The 27,897-nt window shown below is 40.1% G+C and overlaps 2 protein-coding genes across 5 annotated transcripts; one reads left to right on the top strand and one right to left on the bottom strand.

The window, feature by feature from the left end:
- The first annotated feature begins 61 nt into the window (after positions 1 to 61).
- On the top strand, positions 62 to 10,710 carry vdac3 (voltage-dependent anion channel 3). Of its 4 annotated transcripts, XM_035991088.1 has the most exons (11): positions 62 to 191; positions 4,318 to 4,434; positions 5,903 to 5,974; positions 6,221 to 6,270; positions 6,823 to 6,825; positions 7,503 to 7,655; positions 7,793 to 7,845; positions 8,022 to 8,249; positions 8,396 to 8,546; positions 9,482 to 9,539; positions 9,645 to 10,710. In XM_035991088.1, the coding sequence occupies exons 2-11, from the start codon at positions 4,320 to 4,322 to the stop codon at positions 9,734 to 9,736; spliced, it is 975 nt and encodes a 324-aa protein (XP_035846981.1). In that variant the 5' UTR covers positions 62 to 191; positions 4,318 to 4,319; the 3' UTR covers positions 9,737 to 10,710. The 4 variants fall into 4 exon arrangements, with proteins under 4 accessions (XP_035846981.1, XP_031161119.2, XP_031161120.1 ...); XM_031305259.2 differs by lacking the exon at positions 6,823 to 6,825; XM_031305258.2 differs by lacking the exon at positions 4,318 to 4,434 and having other exon boundaries at positions 63 to 191.
- ikbkb (inhibitor of nuclear factor kappa B kinase subunit beta) lies at positions 10,218 to 27,897 on the bottom strand. Its single transcript, XM_031305256.2, has 22 exons — positions 27,720 to 27,897; positions 26,926 to 27,047; positions 25,273 to 25,367; positions 21,975 to 22,095; positions 21,073 to 21,142; positions 18,949 to 19,037; positions 17,772 to 17,861; positions 17,548 to 17,672; positions 16,078 to 16,185; positions 15,845 to 15,974; positions 15,391 to 15,585; positions 15,175 to 15,289; positions 14,573 to 14,696; positions 14,321 to 14,472; positions 14,090 to 14,151; positions 13,906 to 14,006; positions 13,775 to 13,824; positions 13,577 to 13,676; positions 12,883 to 13,030; positions 12,537 to 12,634; positions 12,210 to 12,303; positions 10,218 to 12,065 (listed from the first exon to the last, which is right to left on the bottom strand). Exons 2-22 carry the CDS (start codon positions 27,028 to 27,030, stop codon positions 12,006 to 12,008), a joined length of 2,232 nt encoding a protein of 743 aa, XP_031161116.1. The 5' UTR covers positions 27,031 to 27,047; positions 27,720 to 27,897; the 3' UTR covers positions 10,218 to 12,005.

Here is a 27,897-nt window from a genome sequence, read left to right as displayed (position 1 = left end):
ATGTAAACATTTACGAACAGTATACTCTTTGATACGTTTTTTGCTCAATGTCAATTGCACAACGGCCCCGCCCTCGGCCGGAGGTCTGACTCGCGCCTGCCCAGTGTGTTTGTCTCTGCTTTCTCCTTCACTGTGCCCCGCTGCACCGAACAGCGTCGTTAAACTCTGCACGCTCCGCCCCATAAACAAAGGTAAGAAATAACTCACATTAGCGAATTATTATTTTACAAAACTTATTGTCTCATGTCGGTTTATCTGCATGACGAATTAGCTGTTGACAATTTTCGCTTGAATGTCAATCAGATATACACATAAGGGGTGTGTAGCAGCAGCAGCAGCAGCGAGTATGCCAGGGTTTTAATGCCAGTTCAGGCCTGTATTTGCCATTAGTGTAATCTGTAAACCACCTGAAACTAATCCCCACAAAGGAAGTTTTACTTACTAAAATGTATTCTCAAAATATGATGATGACAGGGGACACAAGGTCATATTCTCTGTAAATGTTATGAAGTACAGTAGCATATTTTACCATTGCGGTGCAACATCAAAAATGTGACAGGTGAAAAAAAAAATGTTTTGAAAAGTTAGCTGTTGCAGTGATGATACCCCTCCGGCAGATAACAGACATCTTATGGCCGCACGAACAATGGAAACCAGAAGTGGACGCATCTGGCAAATTAAAATAGCCTACTCGTCCACTTATGCAGGGCGACGTGATGCCATAAATCTTGCTTAAACGTCTTATCTGACTGTTTTTGTCTAGAAGCACAAGGTCCATGATGATCAATAACATGACAAGGGACGTTATCTTTTGGCAATAGCCACGCACGCTCATGTTAATGTAATTACTTATTCGACACAGAGTGGTAGTGAAAATGTTATTTATTAGGCAAAATAAACATCATGGTCGGCTTGGAGGAATCATTGAGAGTCTAATACTACATTGTGGAAATTCATTAGCTTTTTTGGAGCGTCACTCTCCAAAGTTCTGAAATCAGAGCTGTGTCAGACTGTCTTAGAGCTGAACAACACTAATTATTAACAATACAGGGTGCTGCAGTGAGCATTACATACAAGTAGAGCTGGGCGATATGGAGAAAATCTAACATCATCATATTTTTGACCGAATACATCGATATCGGTATTGTGGCAATATTGTAGGGTTGACAGTTGGTGCTTTCACAAAATATTTACACAATTATATTTTTGATAAACAATCATCAGTAATGTGGATAATGACTAAGTGGGTAAAGGCAAATAATAGAACAGCTAGTACAACAACGTAAGTTCAGAAAATTACATCACTTTACTGTAATGCAGCCTTAAAACCACACTTGTATTGTGTCATATTGCAATATTACGATATCCAAAATTAAGACGATATCTAGCCTCATTTATCGCTATTGATATATTGTCCAGCCCTAATTACAAGACCCAATCGGTACTGGTAAACAGGTGCTTACACACATCAGTCTTAACTGTTGTCAAACCCCCTGGATGCTGAACACATCACACTATAACACATTCGTCACTACCTCATGCTCTTTACATTCAAGCTATAAATTGTCTTAGTGTAACATGACTGCACTTGACCTTATCTCACACCCACACATTCCTACCATTAATGCCACACACACTTGCCTTGGTTTAACCTTATCTGAAAAGTCGGCCAGTGTTGGGTAACTGCCTGTTTATAGTTTTTTTTGTTCAGTATCTGCTTATAGCAAGGGGGGGATCACCAGGGTTTTTCATATTAAACTGCTAAATTCTTGCTGTTATTCAACAATTGAATAAATGTCAAAACTATTGCTAAAATGATGTGTCTTTAAATAGTAAGACAGTTGAATAACCAATAACCAATTTACATTAAATAAAAACATCCAACACACTGGCTTCACCTTTACAAATACAAGAAGAATTTCTCCCATCAACACAAATTGAACACTTACGTTTGACCCATTAATTGATACATCAGTTTGCTGTTTGACATTATACTTTTCAATAGATTTCTCAATAATCATATAATCATAGGTAGTCAGAATCAAGAGTAACCATCTGTTTAATATCAATCAGAGTTGATGTAACACACTAGTGCTCTGTGAGAGGACAACCAGTTCTCCAATCAGTCAACTGGTAATAATTCTAACCAACAAATAGGCAATTCACACTAATTTTGCTGTGTATATATAACACATTGACAGCTGTTCCCGATTTTTAAGAGCAGGTGTCTAATATATGAGGTCTAAATATGTCACAAAATGGTATGTGTGTCACAATCAAACTGCTTTTTCTGTACACAAAAATCTCTCAAGACTGAATTACTGCAAGCACATGAAACAGTGTTATCCATGTTAGACCAACATGGAAAAATAGCTAATTGGCAAAATAAAGATATTGTCTGTGTTTGATTGTTGACATTATCACACAACCACCATATTGCTGTACATACAGTACCACTGTTGTTTATGGGTGTCATTTTGACCTTTGAGCTCAGTCAAGGTTGTCATTTTGTTGCAGTATATTAAAGTGTTAAGACGGGTAGCTGGAGTGTGTTTGTATATAAATACAGTGTGGAGTATACAGACAAATTAATCTGTTTCCGTAGAGATTTTAATAGGCTGAACCTGGAAGAGGACACATGCTGAAACCCTAGTCACATGTGTTGTAGTGTTAGGTTCACCTGGGCTAAATTTAGAGCTGCGTGTTGAGACTGATGGATGATGGCCAGAAGGGAAAGGGTAAAAAATGGACTGCGTAGGGGAGGAGGTGAGGGGTTGCAGAGTCTGTTGGGTGAAATGACAAAGACAGTCCAGGACTTACACGTGGTCAGCAGGTCAGCTGGCACACATTTGCTTACCGTTTGAGAAATGAAGAGCAACGCTGAGACAGCAGAGACGGACAGGATTCATTACACATACTGTGATTTATGGTCCATTGTTTGTGTGTTTCAGTTTCTTACTACAAGTGAAGGGGTCCTACAAGACCACAAAGTTTGATCAGATTCAGTTATTTCACGTTGGAGATTTCTGTATTTCTGGTCTTTGTTTGTTGGTCTGGTTTGAAGTGGATGGGGCTTATTTAGTTGGGGACAAAAAGGTGACTAATGGTAACTGCCGAATGTGTAAATGAGCAACGTTTTGCTAACGAGCTTAACTTTATTTCTTTTGTGTTTATTTCTACTGCGCCCAAGGGATAAGGGATTTTTTGAGTTAATTGAAAGAGAGTATCAGTAGAAAACTGGTCTTTAAATTGTAACTTTTTTAATAGTGCCTTTTTTGTTTAGAAAAATAATAATATAATGTTGGAAATCATTTCCTTTCAGTTTTTTTTACTCAATAAGCAATTTGTTGTATTTTAGCAGAATACTGAAAGCAGCAGAAAGGCATGTTATGAGTACACTTGAGTACACTTTAATATGTTTAGTTTATTATTGCGATATTCAACATCGTTATCGCATATTGCCTATTTTAATCATAACGGGGAACCCCTATATGAAGAAATATTTATGATTTGAAACAAGTTTGCCAGGGCTTAGAGGACTACACCACCTCTGAATGTGGAAAAGACACATTTGGAGATTACTGAGATTACTGTACATTTAGGACTCTGCTCATCTTGCCTATAGGTGACATGTGAGAGGTGAAGGACACTGTGAAACCAAGTGGCATCACAGCCACATTTTTTTTTCTTCCTTTCCCCCCCCTTTTTTTTGACATGACAGCTAGGTGAGAAAGGGGAGAGAGAGGGGAAAGACATGCAGAAATTGTCACAGGTCAGATTCGAACCCTGGACCTCTGCGTCAAGGCATAAACCTCTCAGTATATATGTGCCTGCTCTACCACTGATCCAACCCGGCCACACCATCACAGCTGCTTTAACATGCTGGTTATGTAATACTTGTGGACAGACGCTTACTTGTATGATGTGCTGTGTTTTCTGTGCCCTTGTAAGCGGCATATTTCACCAGATCATCGTTTTGTACCCTTCATGCAGCTAATCTGTATTCTTTGTCTGATAAAAATTAGTGCCATACAGGGGCTGTACATAGGCCTTATCATGTTCACATCCTGTGCACAAAGTACATGCGTTCATCATCTGCTAGCCTGTGCACATACAGTAAAATGTTATGCAATAGTTGGCCAGTAAGCTGCATAGAAAGGAGACCTCTGAGCTCTGACTGAATGCTAAAGGAGCATGCTAATATTCTCAGCAGCTGCAGACAAATCCACATATTGTGCACTGTTGCTGTCGAAACCGTGCCAGACTACTTGCCAAAATTTTCTATTGTCCCTCCTTGCACTTCCCTCCTCTGAAGAGACATGGCAGAGAAAGGATTGGGGTGTGAGGTGCAGCAGGACAAAACAGGAAAAGGCGAGCAGGCAGACACCAAAGGCCACTGTGTGACATGTCAGCACCACGCACCTAAGGGACATGGTGAGTTGGGGGTGTGTGTGTAGAAAAAAGATCCCTGGATTGAGCACTGGCTGCAGTGACATTCAGCTTGTGAGGCCAGACTTGCATATCTATTACATTTTCATCTTTTATCCTTTGTCAGTTCTACTGTGTTTGATTGCAGTGACAGCATTTAGATTTTCTGCACAGTCTCAATCATTGATTCATTAGCTTATAGAGGGCGCATTATCCAAAGCAAAGTCTCCATCTTCTACAGAAAAGATGTGGGGAGATAAATAGTGAAGGGAGTAGCAGGACAAAAGCACAGAAAGGAATGTGAATCACTAGTAAAACATTAAACCAGCTGTAGGTAATAAGTGAGTGCAGGATACTCTAAATGCTTCTGCAAAGATGTCTTGTGCGCGCGCGCGCACACACACACACACACACACACACACACACACACACACACACACACACACACGTGCACTGCACACCGAGCCAGGGGACCCTGATGACTGTCTGAAGCCCGGTGCAGTGCAGTGGTGTGCAGGACTCGTAGTTGCTGACTTACCAAACCTGCTACTGCTTAGGTTAGCTCTACTGCATTGGCTTGCATAGTGTTTCTTTACACATCATATATATTAAATATCTTTTCCTTCACAAGCATAGCATATGCCCATAATGGGGGTGTGTTGCATAGACTTACTACTGTCTTTGCATAGTGTTGCAAAGACAGTAGTAAGTCTTGCAGACGCATGTCTGTTGGATGGCTGTGTGATCTTTTAAAATATTTGCTCCTGTACATTTCGGGTCTCTTCCTCCCAGAGAATCAATCACATTAGTTTAACAACATCTGCTGCTTGCTAATGGACTGCTGCCATGCAATCAATAGGGTTTACATGGAAGATGGAGAGGGGGGAGAGAAGCTGGATTTCATCTAGACAGGCCCCCTCCAGATGGTGAGGGTCTCCCTGTATACTGATGATTGTTTGCCAGTAAATGTTTGCTAGAAAACGCTATCTGTGATGCTTTGTGCGTGAGCAAATACAGCACTTTACATGTGTTTATGCCTTCAAAAGTGCTCTCTGAGTTGCATTGCTTATCTTCTTCAAAGCTGCAGAGTTCCATGCGTTTGCAAGAGGTATTCAGCTCGTAGTTGTTTGTAGCATTTGTTCTAGCATTTTGATTTAAAGGGCATTCCACCGATTTGGAGGAGTATGTAAGATGTGGGTGTGTACTAGGTTGAGAATTTGAGAAAGACACTATCGAGTTGCATTATGGGAAATGCAGATTCCAGAATTTTTGGAGCGTGGCCCATGATAATAACAATAATTTATACTTTATTAATCCCGCAAGGGAAATTACAATGCTACATGCTAGGGCCACCAACTTTATGGAAGCGCATTTTTCAATTGCTGGAGTATCCCTTTAATTATGCATTTAGATGGATTTATGCAATAAAGTGTGTATGTGCGTTTTATTATAATGTGCATGTCTGTTTCCTCAGGCACAATGGCCGTCCCTCCTTCATACTCAGACTTGGGGAAATCTGCCAAAGACATCTTCAACAAGGGCTTTGGTAACTCAACAAATTCTCTTAATATATACATATACTGTTGATATGATGTTGTTGATTAGTTAAACACTTTTAGATGAAGCTTTGCTGAAATAGGACAGAAATGAGAGAACTTTTTGTTTGCCCTGTGTCACTTTGAATGCACACTGTTTATTTTGCTGCAGCTGTTTCAGAGCCATGCTGTGCAGTACATGGTTATTTTTCCAACCTTTCGTTTTTTTATTTCCCCAATTTCCTTTTTTTCTCCAGGATATGGTATTCTAAAGCTGGATGTTAAGACCAAGTCCCAGAGTGGTGTTGTAAGTACTACTGCCGTCTTTGTAATTCTGACGTGTTTAGGCCTCTCTCTCAGTGCTCTGCGGCGCAGAACAAATGGCGGACTGATTGCCTTGCAGCACTTCATGTCAGAGTGTGTTTGCTGCCTGTCATGTACTTAGTTTAACCTACACAGTCAGCAGATTAACTCTGTCTGCCTGACAAGTTAACACCTTACTCTTTTCACTCAAACACATTTTATCTAATGGGAAAAAGGTGATCTATTTCAGAGTTTTCAGTTAACTCCAGACATGTTGTGTGTCTGTGTTGCTACACACCTGTTGCCATGGTAAAATATCATAATAAAATATCAAAATCATAATGATCACTTGGATACAGTTTCCCACATGCCACAAAACTCAAACCTCACTAAAATCAACAACATTGTAAATGTATTCCCTCCGTGTCTAAACTCACAGGTTTCTGCTTTCTGTCTCGCTGCGTTTCAATTTCCCAGTGAGCATGTAAACTCTGTGTGGTTCTCTCTAACTTTCTCTTTTCTCCTTTTTCTGCTTCTCCTTGGATGCTCCCGTCAGATGGTAAGAGAGTGCAAAAGTAATGATTAAACAGGTGCACTGCAGGGTAAGCCAGTGATACCAGTTATGTTTGTGTACAGACCAATGCGTGCAGGCTTTCTGCTAAGTGTTTCTTTGCAGCTGTAGCTCGTCTAAGCGACAACCTTACCCCAAATGCCGCAGCCGTAACAGCACTAATCCTCAACTACACTCACAACCAACCTCTTCCTCACAGTCCTGTCTATATTTCCAACTCATTTCTCCATCTTAAAAGGTGTTGTTTTTTCTTTTAAATAACCAGCCATACAGCAGAAAAAAGCAGAAAAACAATACTTGTTTCCCTTCGACTTTGTTTCTTCTTTTTTTTTCTTGTATGCTTTCTCTCCCCTTCTGCCCCTAGTTTCTGTAGTTAAAGCTTTAGTGCGTAACTTTTTGATATTAATGAACGTCTGTTACATTCAAGCCATTGCCAAATGAGTTGCTACAAAGCTAAGTAAGACTACCATCGTGGTCACAGAAGGCTTGTATCGTGGATGCGCCAACTGTTTTGTTGTCATTACTTAGAATTCCTCATGGGGGTGACATAAACTACGCACTATAGCTTTAAGATCTAACATGGCAATGTGCCGTTCTGCTTCCCTTCCCACCTCATTTTTCATCCCCCCCCCCCCTTCATCATTTCATCCCCGTTTGTCCTTCAGGAGTTTGCCACTTCCGGCTCCAACAACACTGACACAGGAAAGTCAGGAGGCCACCTGGAGACCAAGTACAAATTGAATGAGCTGGGCCTCAACTTCAACCAGAAATGGAACACAGACAACACTCTCACCACAGAAATCACTATGGAGGACCAGGTGGAGTCAAGCAAAAGATATTAGTCTTTTTAAGTACTTAAAGAATATATTACTTTACTAGCCTATTAAAAATGTTCCAACATCACTTTCAGATAGAATATTAGCTCATGGTCTGTTGTCTATTTATTTGTCTGTAGCTGGCTAAAGGCCTGAAGCTCGGTTTGGATGCGTCATTTGTGCCCAACACTGGGTAAGAACAATAATGTTCATGCTAAGTAGTTTATATATATATATATAAACTACTTAGCATGAACAGGAATATAAAAAGTGAATACATTAGTCAATCAATACAAATGTATAGTGTAAATATATTACCACTATATTAATGGCTGCCCCCCTTTTCTTTCCTTGTTATTCCTTCTGTAGCAAGAAGAGCGCCAAACTGAAGTCCGGCTACAAATGTGACTTTGTAAATGTTGGCTGTGACCTGGACTTCGATATGTCCGGTCCCACTGTCCATGCAGCTGCTGTGTTGGGCTACGAGGGCTGGCTGGCAGGCTACCAGTTGGCTTTTGACACATCCAAATCTAAACTGACCCAGAACAACTTTGCCCTTGGATACAAGGCCGGTGACTTCCAGCTTCACACCAACGTGTGAGTCACTACATCACAGTAAAGAGAGGCAGGAAGTGGAAGGGATACATTAGATATGGGCAGCAACGAGAGATCCGATCATCAAGTTCAGACTAATATGCACTCCTGCTAATCTCCTCCATTATTATCTGTGTTTTGTATTTCAGTAATGACGGCACAGAGTTCGGTGGCTCCATTTACCAAAAGGTGAACAGCAACTTAGAGACGGCGGTCCACCTGGCCTGGACAGCTGGCAGCAATAACACAAGCTTTGGAATTGGAGCCAAATACCAGCTGGATAAGGATGCCTCCCTGTCTGTAAGAACTGACTTCTAAACATCATGGGCACATTTAAAATGATAAAACTCTCATCACTAGGGTTAGCAGTGACAATGGCTGCAGTGCATAAAGAATTATATATTCCAATTTGGGAGAAAACAGGGAAAAATCCTAGAAATACATTTCACAAGACTAAGAGTCGACAGCCATGCTAGTATCTCTGTGAGACTTATGCTTTGAGCTTAATGCACACAATGACAATGTTAACATGCTGATGTTAAGCAGGTATATTTGTTTACTGTTTACCATCTTAGTTTAGCGTGTTAGCATGTTAACATTTTCTAATTGGCAATAAACACAAAGAACAGCTGAGGTTGGTGAGTATGTTATTAGCTTTGCAGGTATTTGGTGATTAACTAAAGTATTTGAGATAGTGAAATTTTTACCTGATAATTCCCGTGAATGGAAACACAGGGTCTCACCAAAGTCATTACAATTCATCCTGAGGGGGACATGAATGTTTGTACCAAGTATCATGAAAATACATCCAACAGTTGTCAAGATATCTCACTAAAACCCAAACATGCCTGCTGTTGGCTCTAAAGGAAAAGTCAGAGGATCCACAAAGTCAGTAGATTTCATTCTGAGACAGTTAATGTCTGTCCATCCATCCAATAGTTGTTGAGATATTTCAGTCTGCACCAAAGTGGTGAGCTGATGGATCAACAGACCAACATTGCTATCCCTAGAGCCGCTAGCGTGGCCAATAAAAAAACTCCCTAAACTTACTCATCTGCGTAACTGAGATACTTTTTTTAAGCCATCATTTTCTCAGTTGTTGACCTTAGGCTGATGTATCCATATGCATGATATACAGTACATTATGTAACTGCATCCCAGATCCCATTTTTTCACTCTTAATGCTGTGTTCATGATTATCTCACCAGTTCATGATGTTTTATTTCTTCTCACAGACCAAAGTTAACAACGCCTGCCTCGTTGGAGTTGGATACACACAAACCCTCAGGCCAGGTTAGCTGATTGTCTATTATTTTTTCTTTTTGTTTTTACTCTTTTCTATAATAACAATCCAAAGTCCATAGGCATGGCTACATAATCTTACCCTCTTCCCTGCAGGAGTGAAGCTCACCCTCTCAGGGCTGATAGACGGGAAGAACATGAACGGCGGTGGACACAAAGTCGGCTTGGGTTTCGAGCTGGAAGCGTAAAGATTCAGCAGGAGGACAAACCAGAAGAGAGAAGAGCAACACAAGAGAAGAATAAAGAGCCCAAATGTGAGAACACAGTTAAGGTCGACCCAGCGACACGTAAACACATCTTCCCCCTGAGTCCTACACACATATGTACACAGATACACACATTCGTTGGCCTTATCCCTGAAACCCAGAGCAGCCTCCAAGACCTCCGGCACTGTAGTTTTAAAAGAGTCAAGAATTTTCTTGTGTTGGTTACTTTTACATTTTACATTATTTACAACTCCCACAACCAACCTTTTGAGCAGATATCAGAATACAACAGACTTGTCAGCAGGTAATTCATGCAAAATCCCTGTTCTCCAAAAAATGTGCTGCTTACGACCAGTTTGACCAGACAAAGTGCACTTCCAACAGAGCATTTGTGTCTTAAACAATCAGTTTTCTTCCTGAAAAAAGATTTGTGGCTTGTGATTTTGACTGTCTGGTCAGCTTGTTTTTGTTCAGATATACTCTGGGTTTTAGACATACATAAGATTAATAGAGGATGCTTGTTTGGGTATTTTTGTTTTTCAAGTCTAGAAGGAGTTTTTTTTTGACTTTTCATTGTCACATTGACAAGTACAGTGACTGTAAACAGATGCAATAAAAGCTGGAGATAATTAAGCAGAAAAAAGACAAAGACGGCTGATCCTTCTCAGCGTGAGTGGACTTTGATTTCACCATTAGACCTCAGTAACACAGTTATACTGTGAACCTTCAGTTGCCTAAATGTCTATTTTTCAGGTCCTGTTTGGTAAAAGGGCTGACGGTAATTTGAGACTCTGTGTCACCTCTTTGTCTTGTCTCGTTTTGTGTCCTGTACCTGTTCAACCTTTACCACTACATTTCACTTTATCTGTGCTGTGCTTTGTATAGGAGATCTAGTCAACAGTTAGAAACTCAAACTGATTTTATTGAATTAATGGAATAAAGAATGTTAAACACTATGATCTTGATGTTTTATTTTTTTGGTTGGAATTATTGAAATGGAAATCAAGCAAAGTAAACATAACTTACAGTACAGTAAAATACTGTATTCAAGATACAAAATGAACTTGTTTTGAAAGTTTGGATAGAAATATCAAACATTTTGTTCTGACATTGTTAAAGGCGTACACACAGACAAGATATCACAGATACTCGAAAATATGTAACATCTCTCATCACTTTGTATGATCTATACACAGTAAAGACCACGTCCAATTGTTGGGATTATATCCAGAAAACACATTACATTACAAGCTTCACAGCACTTGTAATTATTGCAGGGATACTGGACTGCACCATGTGGTACAAGTGTTCCTTTTTTGTGTCCACCCTCCATATTATTAGCAGTGGATGTCATTCAGCATACACTTATAATAGTCTTTTTACTGTTAACCTCACCCATGTTGTTCAATGGCTGTCTGATTAAAATAAAATTTGCAATGAAAAATATTGGTCCAGTGAGAAACACATTTAAATGGATACACATTTACATTTTAGATACATAACACAAATTTCAAGGAATATCTTTAGAATATAACTTTTTTTTTTTTTTTACGTTTTAATGAATGTGCATAAATCTTAAAATATAATCTGTAGTTTTCTGATAAAAGTCCACCAAACATGGTGAAATAAATGTCACTAAAATGTATAGTTTCAAAACAGAGAATTATTTCTGTCTGTCAATTTTGGTAAAACATTATTTACATTCATGAATTCTCTTTCACTTATAAATTTGAGGATAAAATTTACTACTCATGTCTGCCAGCTGTTTTATGACAGATTCAGTGTGAGCTTTTGTACAGCGTGCACACCTCTTCTCATACTGTAACACTGCAGGAATGTATGTAGGTACGGTCAGACTGGGACTTTCTAAATGGTTCGTATGTTACGATTATCAGATTCAATCAATGGTACCAATGAAATGGTTGATCTTTCCATTATGAAGTGTAATTTTAGCCCAAAAGATATTTAATGTTCTGTTAAAATGACAACTGGGTGAATAAATAAGATCCTGCTTTAATAAATGTTTCTCATTCTAATCCGAGATACATTTGCTTTAGTGCCTCTTTCTTCACAACATCAGACAGGAGTTGTGAGTAGGTTTACCTACTCCTTAATCTCATTAAGCAAATATGTGCCAGCAGCTATTACTCCATTCATATTGTTAAAAAGACCAGCTATCACCACATCCTCATGTAGTTTGACATCCCATCCACACAGAGGCAGTAGAGTACCACATGTAAGCAAATACAATTTAGGAGAGGTCACTGGAGAAATTCTGGCCTCCCTGCAGCCAAGTCCACTCCCTCAACACCTAGAACAAAACAAAGAGTTGTGTTTCTTATTAGTCAACACACATAAAACAATTCAAATCATCATAAACTACACCAGACAGCTGCTTGGTATCACAACAAAATGAGTGTGAGCGCTGACAAAGGGAGTGTGAGCATGTATGTACCTCCATACTGCTCTCTGATTCCTGAATGGTGTCATGCAGCAAACTCTGGAGTCGACTCTCAAATGTCCTACTCTCCTCCACAAGAGACTCATCACTGCAGACACACCCAAAGTGATTCATGCAGATGTTACACAACAAGTTTGTAGGAGATGGTCATTATACAAAGAATACGTGTCTTTGTCTACAACTCTACCAATACTTGTGTGGATGAGTGAAGTTTACTTTCTGTATTCCTTAACAACACCGAAAGTGACCCTGAATGGAAAACGTCCTTTAAACCGCAGTGAGTGGTATGTACATTATGTGTGTGTGTGTAAGTGCACTCACAACTGCTGTAAGCTGTGTCTGGGGGTCAGTAGAGGCGGCACTGAAGAGGGAGTTCGTAATCCATCAGGACTCCCACTCACCGGGCTGCGAACTTTACTCTGCACAAGACAAGATGATGCTTGATGAGTATAGCAGCAGATATAAACAAACTGAAAGTGAAGTGGTGCTTGAGAATTTAGTAAAACTTTTACATACCTGCTGCTATTCTATGATTATTATGTATGGCTACTCATATCATGATATACAATTATATGCAATCAACAGACATCCCCCTAAAGGGAGAGCAGAGCTGGGCGAGTGTGTGTGTGTGTGTGTGTGTGTGTGTAAGCAGTTCATGTATCCTCACACAGGCGACTTTGAGCAAGTTCCACAGCTCCCTCTGTCGTTTCTCCTGCAGACTCATCAGGACCTGTTCGCTCTCAGCCATCTTCTGGACCACACCCTCCACCTTCGGCAGTAGCTCCATCACACGCTGACGACATACTGCTGTTTTACTGCATAACACATACACACAAAAAATAGTGGTCCAATACAGAGGCGCAAAAAGTAAAGAAGTTGTGAACAGGATTGTCCCCTCCCATGGATTATTTGATCCCCTCTACTCAGTACTCAGAGCATCCAGCATCATTTTATTTTATTTCAATTTATTATTGACTTTACACATTAGTAACCGCAGACCGGATGATTTAATTTAAAAATAAATCTTTCATTAATAAAATATTGTAAATTTTTACACTTCCTTATAAATATCTACACACCCTTAATTAAGTGTTGCAATGTGTCACCTTAAACTTAGCCATCACATTACGAAAGTATTTCTGGCAATGCCTGACTTCATTTTTATACAGATACACAAATTCCCAAATTAGAATTACATAGTGCAACGGCAGAGCTGCTCAGGACTCATTTAGTTCCCCAAACCCCCTTTGGGGCCAAAAGACATTACATTGGTTATTCTTCAAAAGGTGTGCTTGGTCTTTTGAAGACTGCAAAACGAGCCCTGTGATATGATCTGGGAATTGTTTTCAGAGTTTGAGTACCTGAGGTGTGTGTAGAAGTCTCTGAGCTTCTTCTCGTAGAACTGCACAGCCTGAACCACCAGGCGCACCACCTCCTGGCTGTCGCCTGGGCACCTCTGGTCTGAGCAAGGGAAGGAAAAGAAAACCCAGGTTTATTTTCACATGGAAACACTGTAACGAGTGTTATGTAAGAAGTGAACACAGGCATGCTATCCAAACCTCTGGGTTTCTCTCTGAGTTTGCGGAACAGCTCCATGGCCTTTCCTTCACTGAGGAACAAAGAGCGGAAGAGAGCAGGGTTAAAGCTCCCAAAGCAGTTGTTTTTACAATGAAGTTTGGTTCAGACTTACAGTGTGTCCAGGGCCTCTCCACTCCTCCACGGCTGTCTCTGCACATCCACTATGTCTGGCTGCAGCTGCATCATCTCCTCCTCCAGTTCACTCACCTTGGCCTAGACACCACATGTGGGTTTTAGTATTTTTAAAAGCACACTGAATACTCTACACACATACACAGAAACACACGCAACTCTACCTGACCACAGCTGACAGCAGTCTGCTCCATCTCCCTCCACACGCCCAGGAGTTTCTCTGACGCTAGACAATGTAAAAAGACTATCATTAGTCGGTGGCAAACTCAAATGTTCTTCACATTCAAGTGCACTTTCCACAAAATCTAGCTATAAACAATTATGATTAAAGGCAGTTTTGGCAGCTGTACTGTGAACTTCATTCTATCTACCAACGTGTTTTTGTAACATCGTACCGATCCCGGTGGCGGTCTGCTCCTGGTATTTGTCCATATCTATGTGGAGGCTTGTGGTAAAGAAGTCCAGCTTGGCCATGAGTCTCTGGTGCATGGACACCATCTCATTCTTCTGTTTGGACAGTGAAGAGTTGTGTCTCAGCAGGCTCATGCTGAAAGAAAGAGGAAAATAAATGTGTTTGTTTTTTCAAACAGTCAATGCACGTGTATGTTGTGCGTGGGAGTTTGTGTGTGTATTTGTGTATGTCCTACATGGCAGCTTTCTGCCCCTGCTGCAGTCTTTGCCAGTCTTCCTTCAGGGAGCGGATGGTGTGCCACGCCTGGCCGCAGGTCCTCCTCAGAGGGCTGTAAGTCAGAAGGCGTTTAGGGTCGGTTTCTATGACAAAGACAAAGAACGAGAGAGAAAGACAGACACACAGTCACACAAAGGCAAAGAGTGCTTATTGTAATTTTATTTATTACAGTTTGTATATTGTTATAAAAAGACAGGGTTTTCAATTCAGGCAGAAAATAAGATTTGTGGTTCATATAAGCGTGTGAAGATTATCTTCGTAAACAAAATGTTATAAATCTTTCGTTTGCTACAGACTTTATTTTCTTTACTTTACAAAACTATGCTGTGAGAACCCTAAGTGAAGCATACATCCTAGTTGAGCCACACAAAGAAATAATTGCTTGAGTATTCAATTAACCAAAATATTTAGCAAAAGTGTTCATGGTGTTTGAGCCACTAAGGCAGATTCAACTGCAATCAACAAAAGAGAAGAAGAAGGCAGCTTAAGCATAGAAAAGCTTTGCAGAAAAGTGAAGACGTTTAAAAAAAATATATTGTTAGCTTATTGTTGTGTACTCACGGACGAAGCGGATGTTTTCTGGAAGGGTGCGAGGAGAAAACTGAGGTTCATAACTGCAAGAGGAACGATCAAACAGGAAGACCAGAGGCAAGTCTGTCCGTCGCCCATCTATCTCCTACAGATGCAGATAATAATAATACTTTGACTCAGTCCGTTTTAACGTTGTGCTATTGACGTTTCTGTGAAGGTGTGTACAGTGTTTATTTGAGATATTACTTTGTAATCTATGGCGCACTGCGTGGCCAGTCCATGGGACTCCAAGGCTAGCCCCGCCTCCAGCAGCAGCTCCTGATTGGCTGCAGGGATGTTGGTGTCTTTCTCTATCCTCATCTGCAGGTCGGCCACAGTCTCTTCGTCGGAGACAGAATACGTCAGGATTTTAGCAGAAATCATGTTCAGGACATGAACCAGCTGAGGGAAAAAATAAGGGCCGAGCACAATGCAGAAAGAAAAAGTAATGTGTTGGTCTAAATCAAAAAATGTGCACAATCCCTTCAAATTCCATCAACACTAAAACAGCTTGACGACAGAAACAAAGCTGTAATCTCTCTCTAAGTTCTGCCAACATCAGACCAGTGATATCTGAGAAGTAATGTTCAACAAAACAACAAAAAGATGTCCACATAAGGCGGAAATGAGACAAAGTGAAATAATACATGAATGAATTAACCTTGAGCTGCAGTATGAGCTCCAGCTGGGAGAAGCAGTCCATGGGTGTAGTGTCGCGGTCTTTGCCTCTCTCCTGAGGAGACCACTTTAACATCAGCTGCAGCCACCTCTCCAGTCTCTCTAATAACAGACTGTTAAACGCCAGCCAACATGTTAGACTGAGATAATAAGAGTCTTAAATTAGCATTTTTATGTGTATGTGTGTGTGTGTGTGTCTATCACAGATAAAATCACCTGTTGAGGTTGTTAGGCTGAGGGAGATGTTTAGAGAAGTGGATTTCCCCCGAGAGGTCCTCATAGACGACAATATCATCATCCTGCTTCATCCTCAGTTTGTTGTGCCTAAAGAGGATACAAATGGAATACATGAGAGAAAAGGCAAAGTTTGGAGTTGCATATCTTGCATACTTTTGTGAACAAATGTTTTTTTTATTTCCCATTTTATGCTTAATTTAATTACGGGAATTCCAAACTGTGAACACATCAAGTTACGTGCTATTGTAAGAAAATCTGGTAAAAAAAACCATTATGGTACTATATTATAATATAAACTGTGTGGTTCTGAAATATAATCTGTGTAACTTCACATAACAAGCTACATAATTCCTAAAGTTTATGAGAAAGCGTTTTTTGTGTGGAAGATGTCTCTCTGTTTGTATCTCCTTCTGAAGAGCTCAGCACTGATATCATCAAGGTCACTCACACAGAGGCGAAAAGCCGAGTAGCAAAGGAGCACTGAAGCCGTGGCCACAGGTGTGTGTGTGTGTATATGTGGAGCACGAGAGGCCAGCTGAAGAGACTGAAGTCGTTTTGCATGTGTGTCTATGTGAATGCGTGAGGAGGCCTGCAGGAGGCCATAAGGATGGAGTTTTACACGTGTGTGATAAATTGGACGCCTTAGCAACAGGTCATAAAAAAAATCAGTAATTGGAAGAATATTAAAAATAAGTGTAGAGTCTCCCCTGAGGAGGGAACATAGGAGATATAAACAGGGAGAGAAGGGGCTCATTTCTTCAGTAGGTCTCCGGAGCTTGCTCGGGTTTAAGCTGTGTGTCAAACCTTTTTGAGCACATTAAACTCTTTTCACATCAGACTCTGCCTGACTCCTGTGGATTTTTCTAACAATTTTTGGGACTTCAAAACTTCAATAAGATACAGAAAAAAGTGTTTGACAGAGGAAAAGTTGTGTGGAAGATCCGAGCCATCAACCTGGCCCTAGGCGTCGGACCTGCGTCCAAACACAACAGTGCCAGGAACTGAACCTGCAATAATAGGAGAGTATTTTTCTTCTGTGTAACCCCAAATCTGATAACTTTGATTCGTCATATTAATGAGGCATAAGGGGCATTGACGTTGGAACCCACATATCCTGTAATTCTTTGCTTTAGCAACTCCCGTTTATTTATACATTCCCTGCGTGTTACAATCCAATCAAGTAACAATAATGTTTCTTTTCATTGCTTAACATTCAAAAACATCATTGTTAAGTGTGTTTTGCAAAAGCTAGACTATTGCCACAGAGGTGCAAAAGCAAAAAAAGCTAAATTTAGATTTGAGAAGGGAGAAATGTTGGAAATTTTGACATGCATCATCGTTTAACTACTTTTGGAAAACATGACCACTTCCTTTACGATGACTTTTGTGACATTTTGAACAAATCTCCAACTTGGATTAGATATAGGAATTTCTGAAAGGTGGTACTACCAAGGAACAGGTTGCCAGGTTGGTAAGAAAGGGCGAAATCCTGTGATACACTCAAACACCAAAGTCCCGAAGCTCCAGTAGTCCACAGTGACCGTGTACTTCTGTCTCTCAATGAGCTCTGGAGCCTGGAGGATGAAGTTCAAGAGAAAGTTCAGCTGTTACTGTCCAAAATACGACGAGGAGATCGTGTGGAAAATGTGTCCACCCGCGTTTTCATCACTTACCAAGTACTGTAGTGTTCCCACAAATGAGGTGCAAAGGCTGCTCTGGTCCAGCTCTTTAGCATAGCCGAGATCTATAATCTTGTGGATCAACTAAGATTAGGGGAGAGAATAAAGAAAAAAAAGGGTTATCAGCAAAAATGTTATCCTACAATTACAAATGGATAATTTAGGATGAGTCTGACATTTTGGGAAATATCATTATTCGCTTTCTGGCAGAGTTCAAAACCACTCTTGTATCTGGTTGCCTGGCAACTGCTCAGAGCCAAGAAATAGTTCAGCATAATCCCCTTAAAACACAAATTGTTGTTTTTATATTGTGTTTTTTGAAGGGATTAAACAAACAAGCTATAACATGTTAATTAGTGAGCTTTATAGGCGCTGGTAGGCAGATCTTGTTACTGTTCGTGTAACGGGTGTTCACTTCCCTTCATTTGTGTACAGTTAATAATGTCCCACAGAGGCAGACTGCGGCTGTTTCCCCTGTTTCTAGTCCTTTCCTGCAAAGCTAATGGCCTGCTGATCCTATACTGTATAAACAGACAGATATGACAGTGGTGTCTTCTCATCAGACTCTTCAGCAAAAAACGAGTAAGCTTGTTTCCCAAAATGTCAAACTATTCTTTCAAATCCTGAGTGATTCAAGAATACATTAACAGAAATCAATGTTGAATTGAATGAATGAATGCTGAATGTTGGACTCACGGTTTCTCTAGAATGCCAGAAAAAAACACGTGTTCATGCAAAACTATAAACTTAGTGCAGATAAAGTCTGTTTGGTTCCATTTCTATAAACACAGCAATGTGCATAAACATGGAAATATAACCTTTTTAATATGTCTGGCCTCATTTATATAACTGCTGTTCATTTTCCTGTGTCCCACTGCAGGCTGGAGGATACAACACACTAAATAAAGGGAGGCCCAGAGACAAAGGTTATAGCAAGTCAATCGCAAAAATTCCTTGTAACTGCAAGGTTCAGCTGAAGGATTGAGTTTTCCACATTAAATATTCAGTGCAGCAAAGTTGTGCTCAGCTTGTGAGGGTAAACATGTGGACGTGAGAGAGACGAGTCTCCTGCACTTATTCCACATAACCCACAGAGAGACAAAATGCCTTTAAATGACCTCTTTGTTGTGGTTTGGGTGAATTTGTCATAACAAGATGGTCTTTAACTCACTCTCTTCTCTCCCTGCTGCAGCACAATGTTTTCTGGTTTCAGATCTCTGTGGATGATCCTCTTCTTATGGAGGTAGGTTAGAGCTGATGCTGAAGGGAGGAAAAAGAAAAAGATGGGATAACAGTCAGAAGAAAAGAAGAATGCAGAGTTAGAATAGCATGCATTGTAAACTATATTGTATATAAATAATATTGCTGATGATTAATGGCTTTCTCTCATATGAAAGATGTTAACGCTGCATGTAAACTAGAGCTTAACTAAAAAATGTATCGGCTAATATTAGCGCTTATGGCAGATATATCTGCATTGGCGGATATGTAGAGCGATAAATAACGAGAAATCAAATACAGTGAGAGCAGCTGGTGAAAACATATGTTTTATTCTGCAAGCTTCTCAAGAGGGACACGATAGTTATACAGGAGTATTTTCCTTAACTGATTTATTCAAAGCAAAGTTAAGACTTAACATTGTCGGACTCATGATGGGCAGTTTAAAAATAAAATAATCAAAATGGATTTCATGCATTCCTCTTCCTTGTCAAAACCTGGCACCTACATTACCCACAATGCAACTTGTTCACTGCCAGTTTGGTAGGAGAATCTGGTGTGTTATACTAGCAGAGGCTAATGTAGCCTTGAGCCGCTAACCTCAAGCAGAGATGAGGAGTGGGCAACAGAGGTTTGGTAAGCTCACTTCTTTCTAACTTCACACCCCAAGATTTTCAAAAATGTTCTTCAGCTCTGACTGTCAAGTGACATCCCTGCCATGATGTCATCATAAGTGTGCTCATGGTGCGTTCATGCCACCTGGGAATATCAGGGACCGCGTGATTACGTTGTTTTTTCGACTGCCAGCGTTCACATGGTCGGGATGCGTGTTCTTCTTCTTCTGTTATACTGGAGTTTGGCATAACAACTTATTGCGTGACTGCCACCAACTGTTGGGCGTAGCCTAGAGCATCAGGTGTGTGAAAACATGGAGGCCACAATAACAAAAAATTTGCTGCTGTTTTCTTATGCGAGCATACAAACAGCACATCAACAGATGTTTGTTTGTTATCTGCAGGACAACGAACGGGAAAGGACACGGATAAGATGTTTTTTTATACATAGGCCTATTTATGAATAATTTGAAACATGTTATGTCTGTGTATGTTTCTCAGCAGAGGCGTTTGTCCACAATAAACAGTTTATTATCATTGAAATATTTTCAGTATTCGCCTACATCAAACGTCAGTTGTCAACAACGCGTCACCAACTGGGAAACTCTGTTAGCAAAATCTAGCCTGAGTTTCCCACCTCTGATTCCCACATGAAGTGACATGAATGATGACGTTTTCACTGGGAAAAATGTTTTTCCGATTCCCATGAACGCAACGTCTGTTTCACCACAACGGTGATGTGTAATAGGTTTTGTCTCAATTTACAGCAGAAACTATAATGTCACTTTACATGCATCAAAGGGTCACTAGTCTGTGTGCTGGAAAAGAGTGTTCAACGAAGCGGTACTCATAACTCGTGTGTGTGTGTGTGTGTGTGTGTGTGTGTGTGTGTGTGTGTGTGTGTGTGTGTGTGTGTGTGTGTGTTTGGGTGTGGATATGCATACCTATGTCTTTACCCTAGCTCATCAAGCATTTAAAAGGGGATCACTCATTATCAGGAAATGTCCACCAATGGGTAACAGGAAAAGGAGTTTCTGTGTGTGTGTGTGTGTGTGTGTGTGTGTGTGTGTGTGTGTGAGTGTGTGTGTTACTCTCCTCTACTCTCCACTCTAGCTACAGTATGTGTGATCCCTACCATATGTGACCTCTCTCAGACTTATTTATACAGCGTGTAATATACAATGTCTTGTTGATGTGAGCATTTGTATGTTATGTTTGTGTCAGAGCGTGAGTGTCCAATTGTTGACCTCTGTGTGAGTGTAAGCTGACGCCATGGTGACTAAGAGGTCGGTGGTTTAGGGTCATTGATGACATCACGATACTGGTGACCAGGATCATTTCCTCTATACTCCAGGAAACTAATCACGCTGCCATTTGACTCAACCACACAATCAATCTATCACTCTCACTTACACATGCTTTAAAGTGGTATAATAGTCACAATGATTGAGCAGGATACTCACAAATGTCACTTAACAGAATCAAAACGGAGCCCTCCCTTATTCCACAGCAGTTATCCAAGAGGTTTAGATACTGTGGAGAGCACAAACACAGACACATGATAAAATTAATAACGTTAATCTGTCTTCATTAATAATGTCTTAGTACTTCCTGCTCTTCTATAAAACAGCTATTTTCCATTCATTAAGTGCAGCGTTTAGAAGCTATGAGACATACATTTGAGGTCATAAACAAAATCAGATTCAAGCAGAAAACAAAGTATCAACTTTCTCTAATACATTAATAGAATGTTTTTTCGCAAGGCCTTTTTGCAGTGTTTATCATATTTTTAAGAGCATTTCTGCCAACTAAAAGAAGTTTGTAAATTGGCAAATCAGCACTTTTGTTGTAAATCCTTTGGTTTGTTTTACTTTAAACAATACATTTTAAGTGTTCTACTGCTGGAAACCCGTGGCAAGCCCGATAAAAGAGTCGACTGCTTAGTTTTTGGCCATCTGGGATGCTTTGAAATTTTTATGATACTGCGGTCTGCGACGGTTGGCATTTTCCTCCTCTTCTGGCTGCCTGGTGCCAACATTGTCTATCGCTTTAGGCTGCACACTCAGTTGGTTTTGGATTAAAACCCACTCCAGATTTCACCCACAGAAGAAGTGCAAACAATCGCCTGATTGTTGATCAAAAACCAAATCAGACAGTCACATTCATGTGAGAGTATATTAAACTCAGTAAAATGTAAAAAATGAAAAAAGGTGCTCAGACAGTCATGAAAGTGGTTAAAAAGTTTAATCACACACGTTTACAGCTCCTTGTTAATGTATTATGATTCAACACTTAAGCCCTAATGGGCTCTAATCCACGGTCCTAAACTACATATATGCAGACACTCTCACAAACAGATTTTTACCTTTCTCAGATCTCCTCCCTGACAGTACTCCATTGCCAGCAGTGGCAGGTCATTGGTGGTCATTGTTTTCTGCATTCCCTCAGGAACCTCTCTGGCTGCGACAACGTTAACATGATCCAACCTATGTGAGTAAATATGAGCAGAACAGGCAGCACAATGTATCATATGATATTTGTTTCATTACATACATTTCCTTTTAATTAATTGTAAAGATGTTTTTTTTTGGCATTTCTGTTTGTTTATTTTGATGTGAGAGACAGACAAGAAAGGCAGGGGAGAGTGAGGGGAAGACAGGCCGCAAGGGGACCTGGGCTGGACTCAAACCAGCCCTACCCGCTGAGCTATATACTGTACATTTCCACAATAATCCACTTCAAAAAGTATTAGCCATTCGAGATTTACAAATTTAGTAGTCACAATGCAGTTTGTCAGAGTTGTAATAGAGACCATGTTGCATATGTCAATACGTTTTTTTTTTCTTTGTCTAATGTAAGTAGGTTTTAGCGGCCTGGAAATATAAAATAATCCAGTAAAAAAGAAAAGTCTGAAAAAATAAGAAGGATTTGTGGCAAAAATTTGTTTTTCTGCCTACCTATTCTGTCTACGTTCTCAGATTTGTCTTGCGATCTCTTGGGGGGTCCCAGCCCCCAGGTTGGGAACAACTGTTCTAGGCCAATTTTTAAGAAGCAACACTAAAAAAGATTTCTCAGTATACACCTGCATCACATTAATCTGAGTTAATCTTTTTTTTCATCGTATCTCCATCGCTGTGTCCACCAGATTTATCTAAAATGGCACACTTTCACAATTACGTGCACACCTTTATCGGTTAAGTTTTCCCCCTACTCCCTCTGCTCTTTGACTTGCTCTGGTACTTTCTCTGTTTCTCATTCACCCTGTTGCATAACTCTGATTGAAACAATGTGTTTCTGATTATCACAGGGTCAGGCCCCACAAAGGAGAAATATAAAGATAACTAACTCAAACTGATACCAGATGCACCTGCAATATGACTGTAACCAAAACATTGTGCAACATCCAATCAGTGTGTTGGACAGCTACGACAGCAGGAGATATATGATAGTCATCACTAGAATAATAAGCTGTTGTTAAGTTATTATCAGTCATTTACATTTTTTTTTCTCTCCCTGCAACACTATAGCGTTCGGTCAAATTAGAAGTATAGTCATATTGTGTTACTATAGGACTCTCTCTCTTTCAGGGGAGACAAGCGCTACAAATATGATCTGATTTGAAAAAAAAATCTCTTTTTCTTTCTGCCTCTCTTCAGCTTACATAAAACACTTTTTTGGGGACAGAAAAGGAGTTAGGATGAAATAGTAAACCTGCAGAAGATTGTGGTATGAATTAATATATTTTCTTGGTTTTGAATATATTCAGCCAATGAAAAGTAACCCAATAAAAGCTCTATTAACACATCTGTGTACATCTGTGTTAAGTAGCTGTAATAATATAATAGTAGGTTGCCATGTATGAGTCCCCTGCCCTGTGGTTTTTCCACAAGTTGAGCGTGGGTGCACGGGAGGGTTGTGGTAGTGACCATGTCTGTCTGAAAACAACACACTTGTTAAACTGGGACTAGAAAAGAAATGGTTTTATACTCATGTTTGCACCAGCGAATGATGAAACACACACACACACACACACAGACACATCTCGCATCTCACAAACAAGCAACCATCCAACTCCAGTGACCCGACACCCAAACTGAAACTGTTGATAGACAACGCAGACGTGTATGGAAATGAAAGACACACACCAAAGCAGAGCAAAATGAGGAGGCGGCACATTATCCTGTCAGAAATAACCACCGACAGACCAAAATAACCCAAACGTCCATGTGCTGTTCTAATTATTTAATGTCTTGTGTGATTTTTACTATTCCAGGGTACAAATTTAGTTTTTGTATTTTGAGAAAACTTATGAAACATATGGGTACATAAAAGTCAAATGACAAACTCATAAGCACCCTGCTTGTCATGGAATGTACCACAGTGAGTCACAAGACTCAAACCAAAACTTGTCTCCCATGCCAAAAAGAACTTTAAGGCAAAGCATTAAAGAGTTTGGACGGGAAAAAGAATCGGGGAAAATCACCAATTTCTCCAGCCGAGTTAAATGTGTCAGACGCTAAGATGCATCACTGCAGCAAAAGACACCCCTAGATCTTTTGTAAACACAGAGACAAGTGTACGCAAGGAGCTGTGGTCAAACTAAAAAGTTAGGAAATCTGGCATTTTTCACACCCTGCATGTTACAGATGCTTACTGATTTGAAAGACAAAACTGTGACTGACAAGATAAACATATTGTAGCTTTTGTACTTTTTACTGAATTACAAATAAATATGTGACTATGATCTTAGCATGACCTTAAGGCAGGTCTTGCTTTATTACTTAATCTTGAGGGACCGGCCTGTGTCATAATCTAGTTTGTAGCTTTATTATTGTAGTGAATGTTGTGCTTATATAGTCCGACATAAATTTCTGTTTATAGCACAGGGACACTGGTTGGAGTGTGTCCTGGTGTCCTAGATTCAAGAAAAAACACTTTACGGTCTATCACATAATGATAGAAAAAAATTCTTAGGTTAGGGGCTCACAAACAACAAATAAAACATACACCCATTAGTGACTCGCTCGATGGTGTTTTAAGCCTCCAACGTAGCCTTCCAGGCAGCTAACCCTAACCCTAAACATAACCACTGCCGTGCTGCCTGGAAGGCGACATTGGGGGCTTAAAACACGAAACAACTAGTGACTCACATAAAATAACATTAAAACAAAATCAATTCCATCAATAAGTAAGAGCAGGTGTGCAAAGCTGCATCACATTCTATTTGGCCTTGTTTAAGATAGATATTGCAGTGGGAATAAAAGGCCAGAGGTGATCTAAGGCGGCTGCCTGATGGGAGTAGCTGAAGTGTGTGAAGTGGGTGCGAAGAGTCCTTACTAATAACGTCTAATGGTTAAGACACAAACCATACAAAACACAATGGGAACCTTTGTTGCAAATCATCCCAGTCTCTCTTCCATGTGTCTTGTCTTCATTTTCACTGTGATGTATATTATAAAGGCAAACTGCCAAGAAACTGGTTGGCAACTGGGAAGAATAATGATAGGAGGAAGGAATAATAATGAAGCTGCCATGTGTCTGTCATGTGTCCCGTACATGACTGGTGTTTGAAGGTGACAGAGGAATGGTGGTGGGACCCAAAAGGCACTCTTTTTTTTTGTGGGCCCTTTAGATATGTAGATGCATGCGAGCGTAAAACTGACCTTTTCATGATCTGGATCTCCAGACACCATCTCTCTTTGTTTCTCTCGCTCAGCTCCTGACGGCACTGCTTTATAGCGATCTGTTCCTCGGTGTCCTGAAACACCCCCACACCCATCCACCCACACCCACACCCACACCCACACCCACACACGTTTGAGATATTAGGCATTTCATAAGAAAGTCAAATTCATAATTGATTAATCTACAGATTATTTTATTGATTTAAATAACTATTAATCGTTTGGTCTATAAAACATCACAAAACAGTGCAAAATGTCCACATAACTTCCTCAAGCTCAAGGAGACAATCTTTTTTTCAAGTACATCTCACTACCCGTTTTCCATGGCATCCTGGAGAGAAAGAGAGACACACCCTGCTTCCCATAACTCAATCTATGAACTAATAATAGCCCACAGTATTGTCAATAATATAGCAAATTTCCTGTAGAGGAAGTTTAGTCATCACAGCGGTGCGCTCTTCAGTCAAGTCATTTCCGCTTGCCATTCTGATTTCCTCTGAAACCCTGGTCTGCCATGACACTGATGATGAGCTTCAATGTGATTTAACTGTTAAACAATACATCTACTCTACATACTCTTGAACATGCCTCCCTTGATTACTGTAAATAGCAGTAGAATTAAATTATATGACACTTCATTTTGTTAATTTTTAGATGCATTCTTGAAGACACTAAATTTCACCCACAATACGTGTGATTTACGACAAATTATACAGTTATAATGAATGTAAACAAACTGTAACAAGTGTGACACACATTGTCTCATTTGACAAAACGATTACAATGGTCGGGAATACAGCCACCAAGCTGTTTATGTAAAAAAACCTTTGTATGTGCAACCGCGAGAGAAAATATTTCAAAGGGATCCTTTTCTCAAGTGCTTTCCTACAGTTTCTGACTCTCCATCACTTGTATATCTACACTCACATGATGATGCTGCCTGGCTCAAAGCCAGCTCTAAGTTTGCCTGGAAAAGGAGGTGTGAGGTATAAAAAATACAACTCAAGTTCAGTTTTTAAGAAAGGAAGAGGAAGGTCCACTAAGCGGGCGTGTTTGTATTCCCATAGTGTCCTGATGAAACTCTACAATGCTCTCATCCTGTGACTAAGAGTGATATCATTACAATAGACACCATTTTTGTTGGACTAAGAACAAAGAGGAGGGCTTCCTGGACTGATGTCATACTATTTACAAAAATGGCGCAGCTGAAAACCCATTTAAACACATTGGTTTTCATTTGTGAACTGTTATGTCATTCTGATTATGTATGAAAAATGGCTATTAGTTAACACAAGGATTTGAACTCAATGAGGGAAACACTGAAGCATTCCTCATGTGGAATGAGAATATTTTTTGCTGCAATTTTAAGGATTAATTTGTAAAAAGGAAGAAGGAAGCAAGAAAATATTTAATTTGTAATATGGATTTATTGTATGTATTAGTATTTGATCAGCACTATGTATATCGTTTATCTTTACAGCTCTAATTTTGATTATATGTTAATTGCACTGATGGTGATGATGTTGATGTCTGCTGGGAAATGCCAGCCACCAACTTTAGCTGTCTTCTATCTGACTACTTAAAATGCTCAAATGTAATAGTGTAATAGTTAAAAGTGTGTGGAGCGTGTACCTTGTTTTGCCATCGTGTGACATTCCCAAAGCCTCCAGTGCCCAGCCGCTCCTTCAACTCCCAGGACCCACAGCTCTGCTGCTGCTGCAGGGGGACACGATTCATGGCCTCCTCAGCTGGTCCTACAGACAATACAACAAATAACAAGAATAAACTTAAGTCTTACTCTCTGCATTTAACCCATCCTAAGCATTAGGAGCATCCAGGGAGCAACTTGGGGTTAAATGTCTTGCTCAAGGTCACTTTAATTGACATGTGGCCGGAGGAGCCTGGGATCGAACCCCCAATCTTGTGGTTGAGGGCCGACCTGCTCTTCCTCTGATCCACAGCCTAAACTAAAAAAAGATTCATTGATTGCAAAACAAATAATCAACAGAATAATTAATAAGGAAAATAATCAGCAGCACCCAAAACACCCATCAGTTAACTCTCCAAACTTAACTCTGATCATGTATGAAACGCTGGCTTAATGACCAGATTTACATCACAGAATCTATCTATACAATTCCTATGTATAGTTATGTAGTTCTCTAGTTATAGTTACAGTAGGTAGTCCAGGCCAGGCCTGTTTAAAGCAGTGACTGAACAGGCATCCATCAGGGTGCTTCCGTTTTTGACATTATGCTCTACCTCTCTGCTCATAACATTGTGCACTCAAAACACAAGAATCAAAATCACGTTCCCTCTGTTTGTGTTTCCTGTCTGAAGTTATGCACAAAGGCGTACATGTTTTCGGTTTTTGTTTTCATGCAGACAAGCGCTTCAACTAAAGTATTGTTTCAACTAAATCCTACCTTAAACTTCGTAGGCAGCTTTCACACCTGGTTTTCTTTCAACACTATGTCCGGTCTGTAACCGAGTTAAACTTTTAACACTATGGTCATTTCAGCGACACAACACATCTCAAAAACGTTCTACTTCCTGATACTCTTATTTCCTGTAAACCTGATGGGACCCGCCCACAGGAAGGCA

Source organism: Sander lucioperca, chromosome 2 (genome assembly GCF_008315115.2).
Source record: "Sander lucioperca isolate FBNREF2018 chromosome 2, SLUC_FBN_1.2, whole genome shotgun sequence".
NCBI classification, from domain to species: domain Eukaryota; kingdom Metazoa; phylum Chordata; class Actinopteri; order Perciformes; family Percidae; genus Sander; species Sander lucioperca.
This window is presented reverse-complemented; position numbering and strand designations above follow the sequence as displayed.

Bases quoted from the DNA above. Each gene is read 5' to 3' on its own strand.
- ikbkb (XM_031305256.2), bottom strand. From the start codon at position 27,030: ATGAATCGTGTCCCCCTGCAGCAGCAGCAGAGCTGTGGGTCCTGGGAG. The intron at 15,975-16,077 runs GTGATTTTATCT...GGCGTTTAACAG, and splicing joins CAGCCTAACAACCTCAACAG to TCTGTTATTAGAGAGACTGG. The intron at 12,635-12,882 runs GTGAGGATACAT...TGTCTTGTGCAG, and splicing joins ACTTGCTCAAAGTCGCCTGT to AGTAAAGTTCGCAGCCCGGT.
- vdac3 (XM_035991088.1), top strand. From the start codon at position 4,320: ATGGCAGAGAAAGGATTGGGGTGTGAGGTGCAGCAGGACAAAACAGGA. The intron at 7,846-8,021 runs GTAAGAACAATA...TTCCTTCTGTAG, and splicing joins TCATTTGTGCCCAACACTGG to CAAGAAGAGCGCCAAACTGA. The intron at 9,540-9,644 runs GTTAGCTGATTG...TCTTCCCTGCAG, and splicing joins CACACAAACCCTCAGGCCAG to GAGTGAAGCTCACCCTCTCA.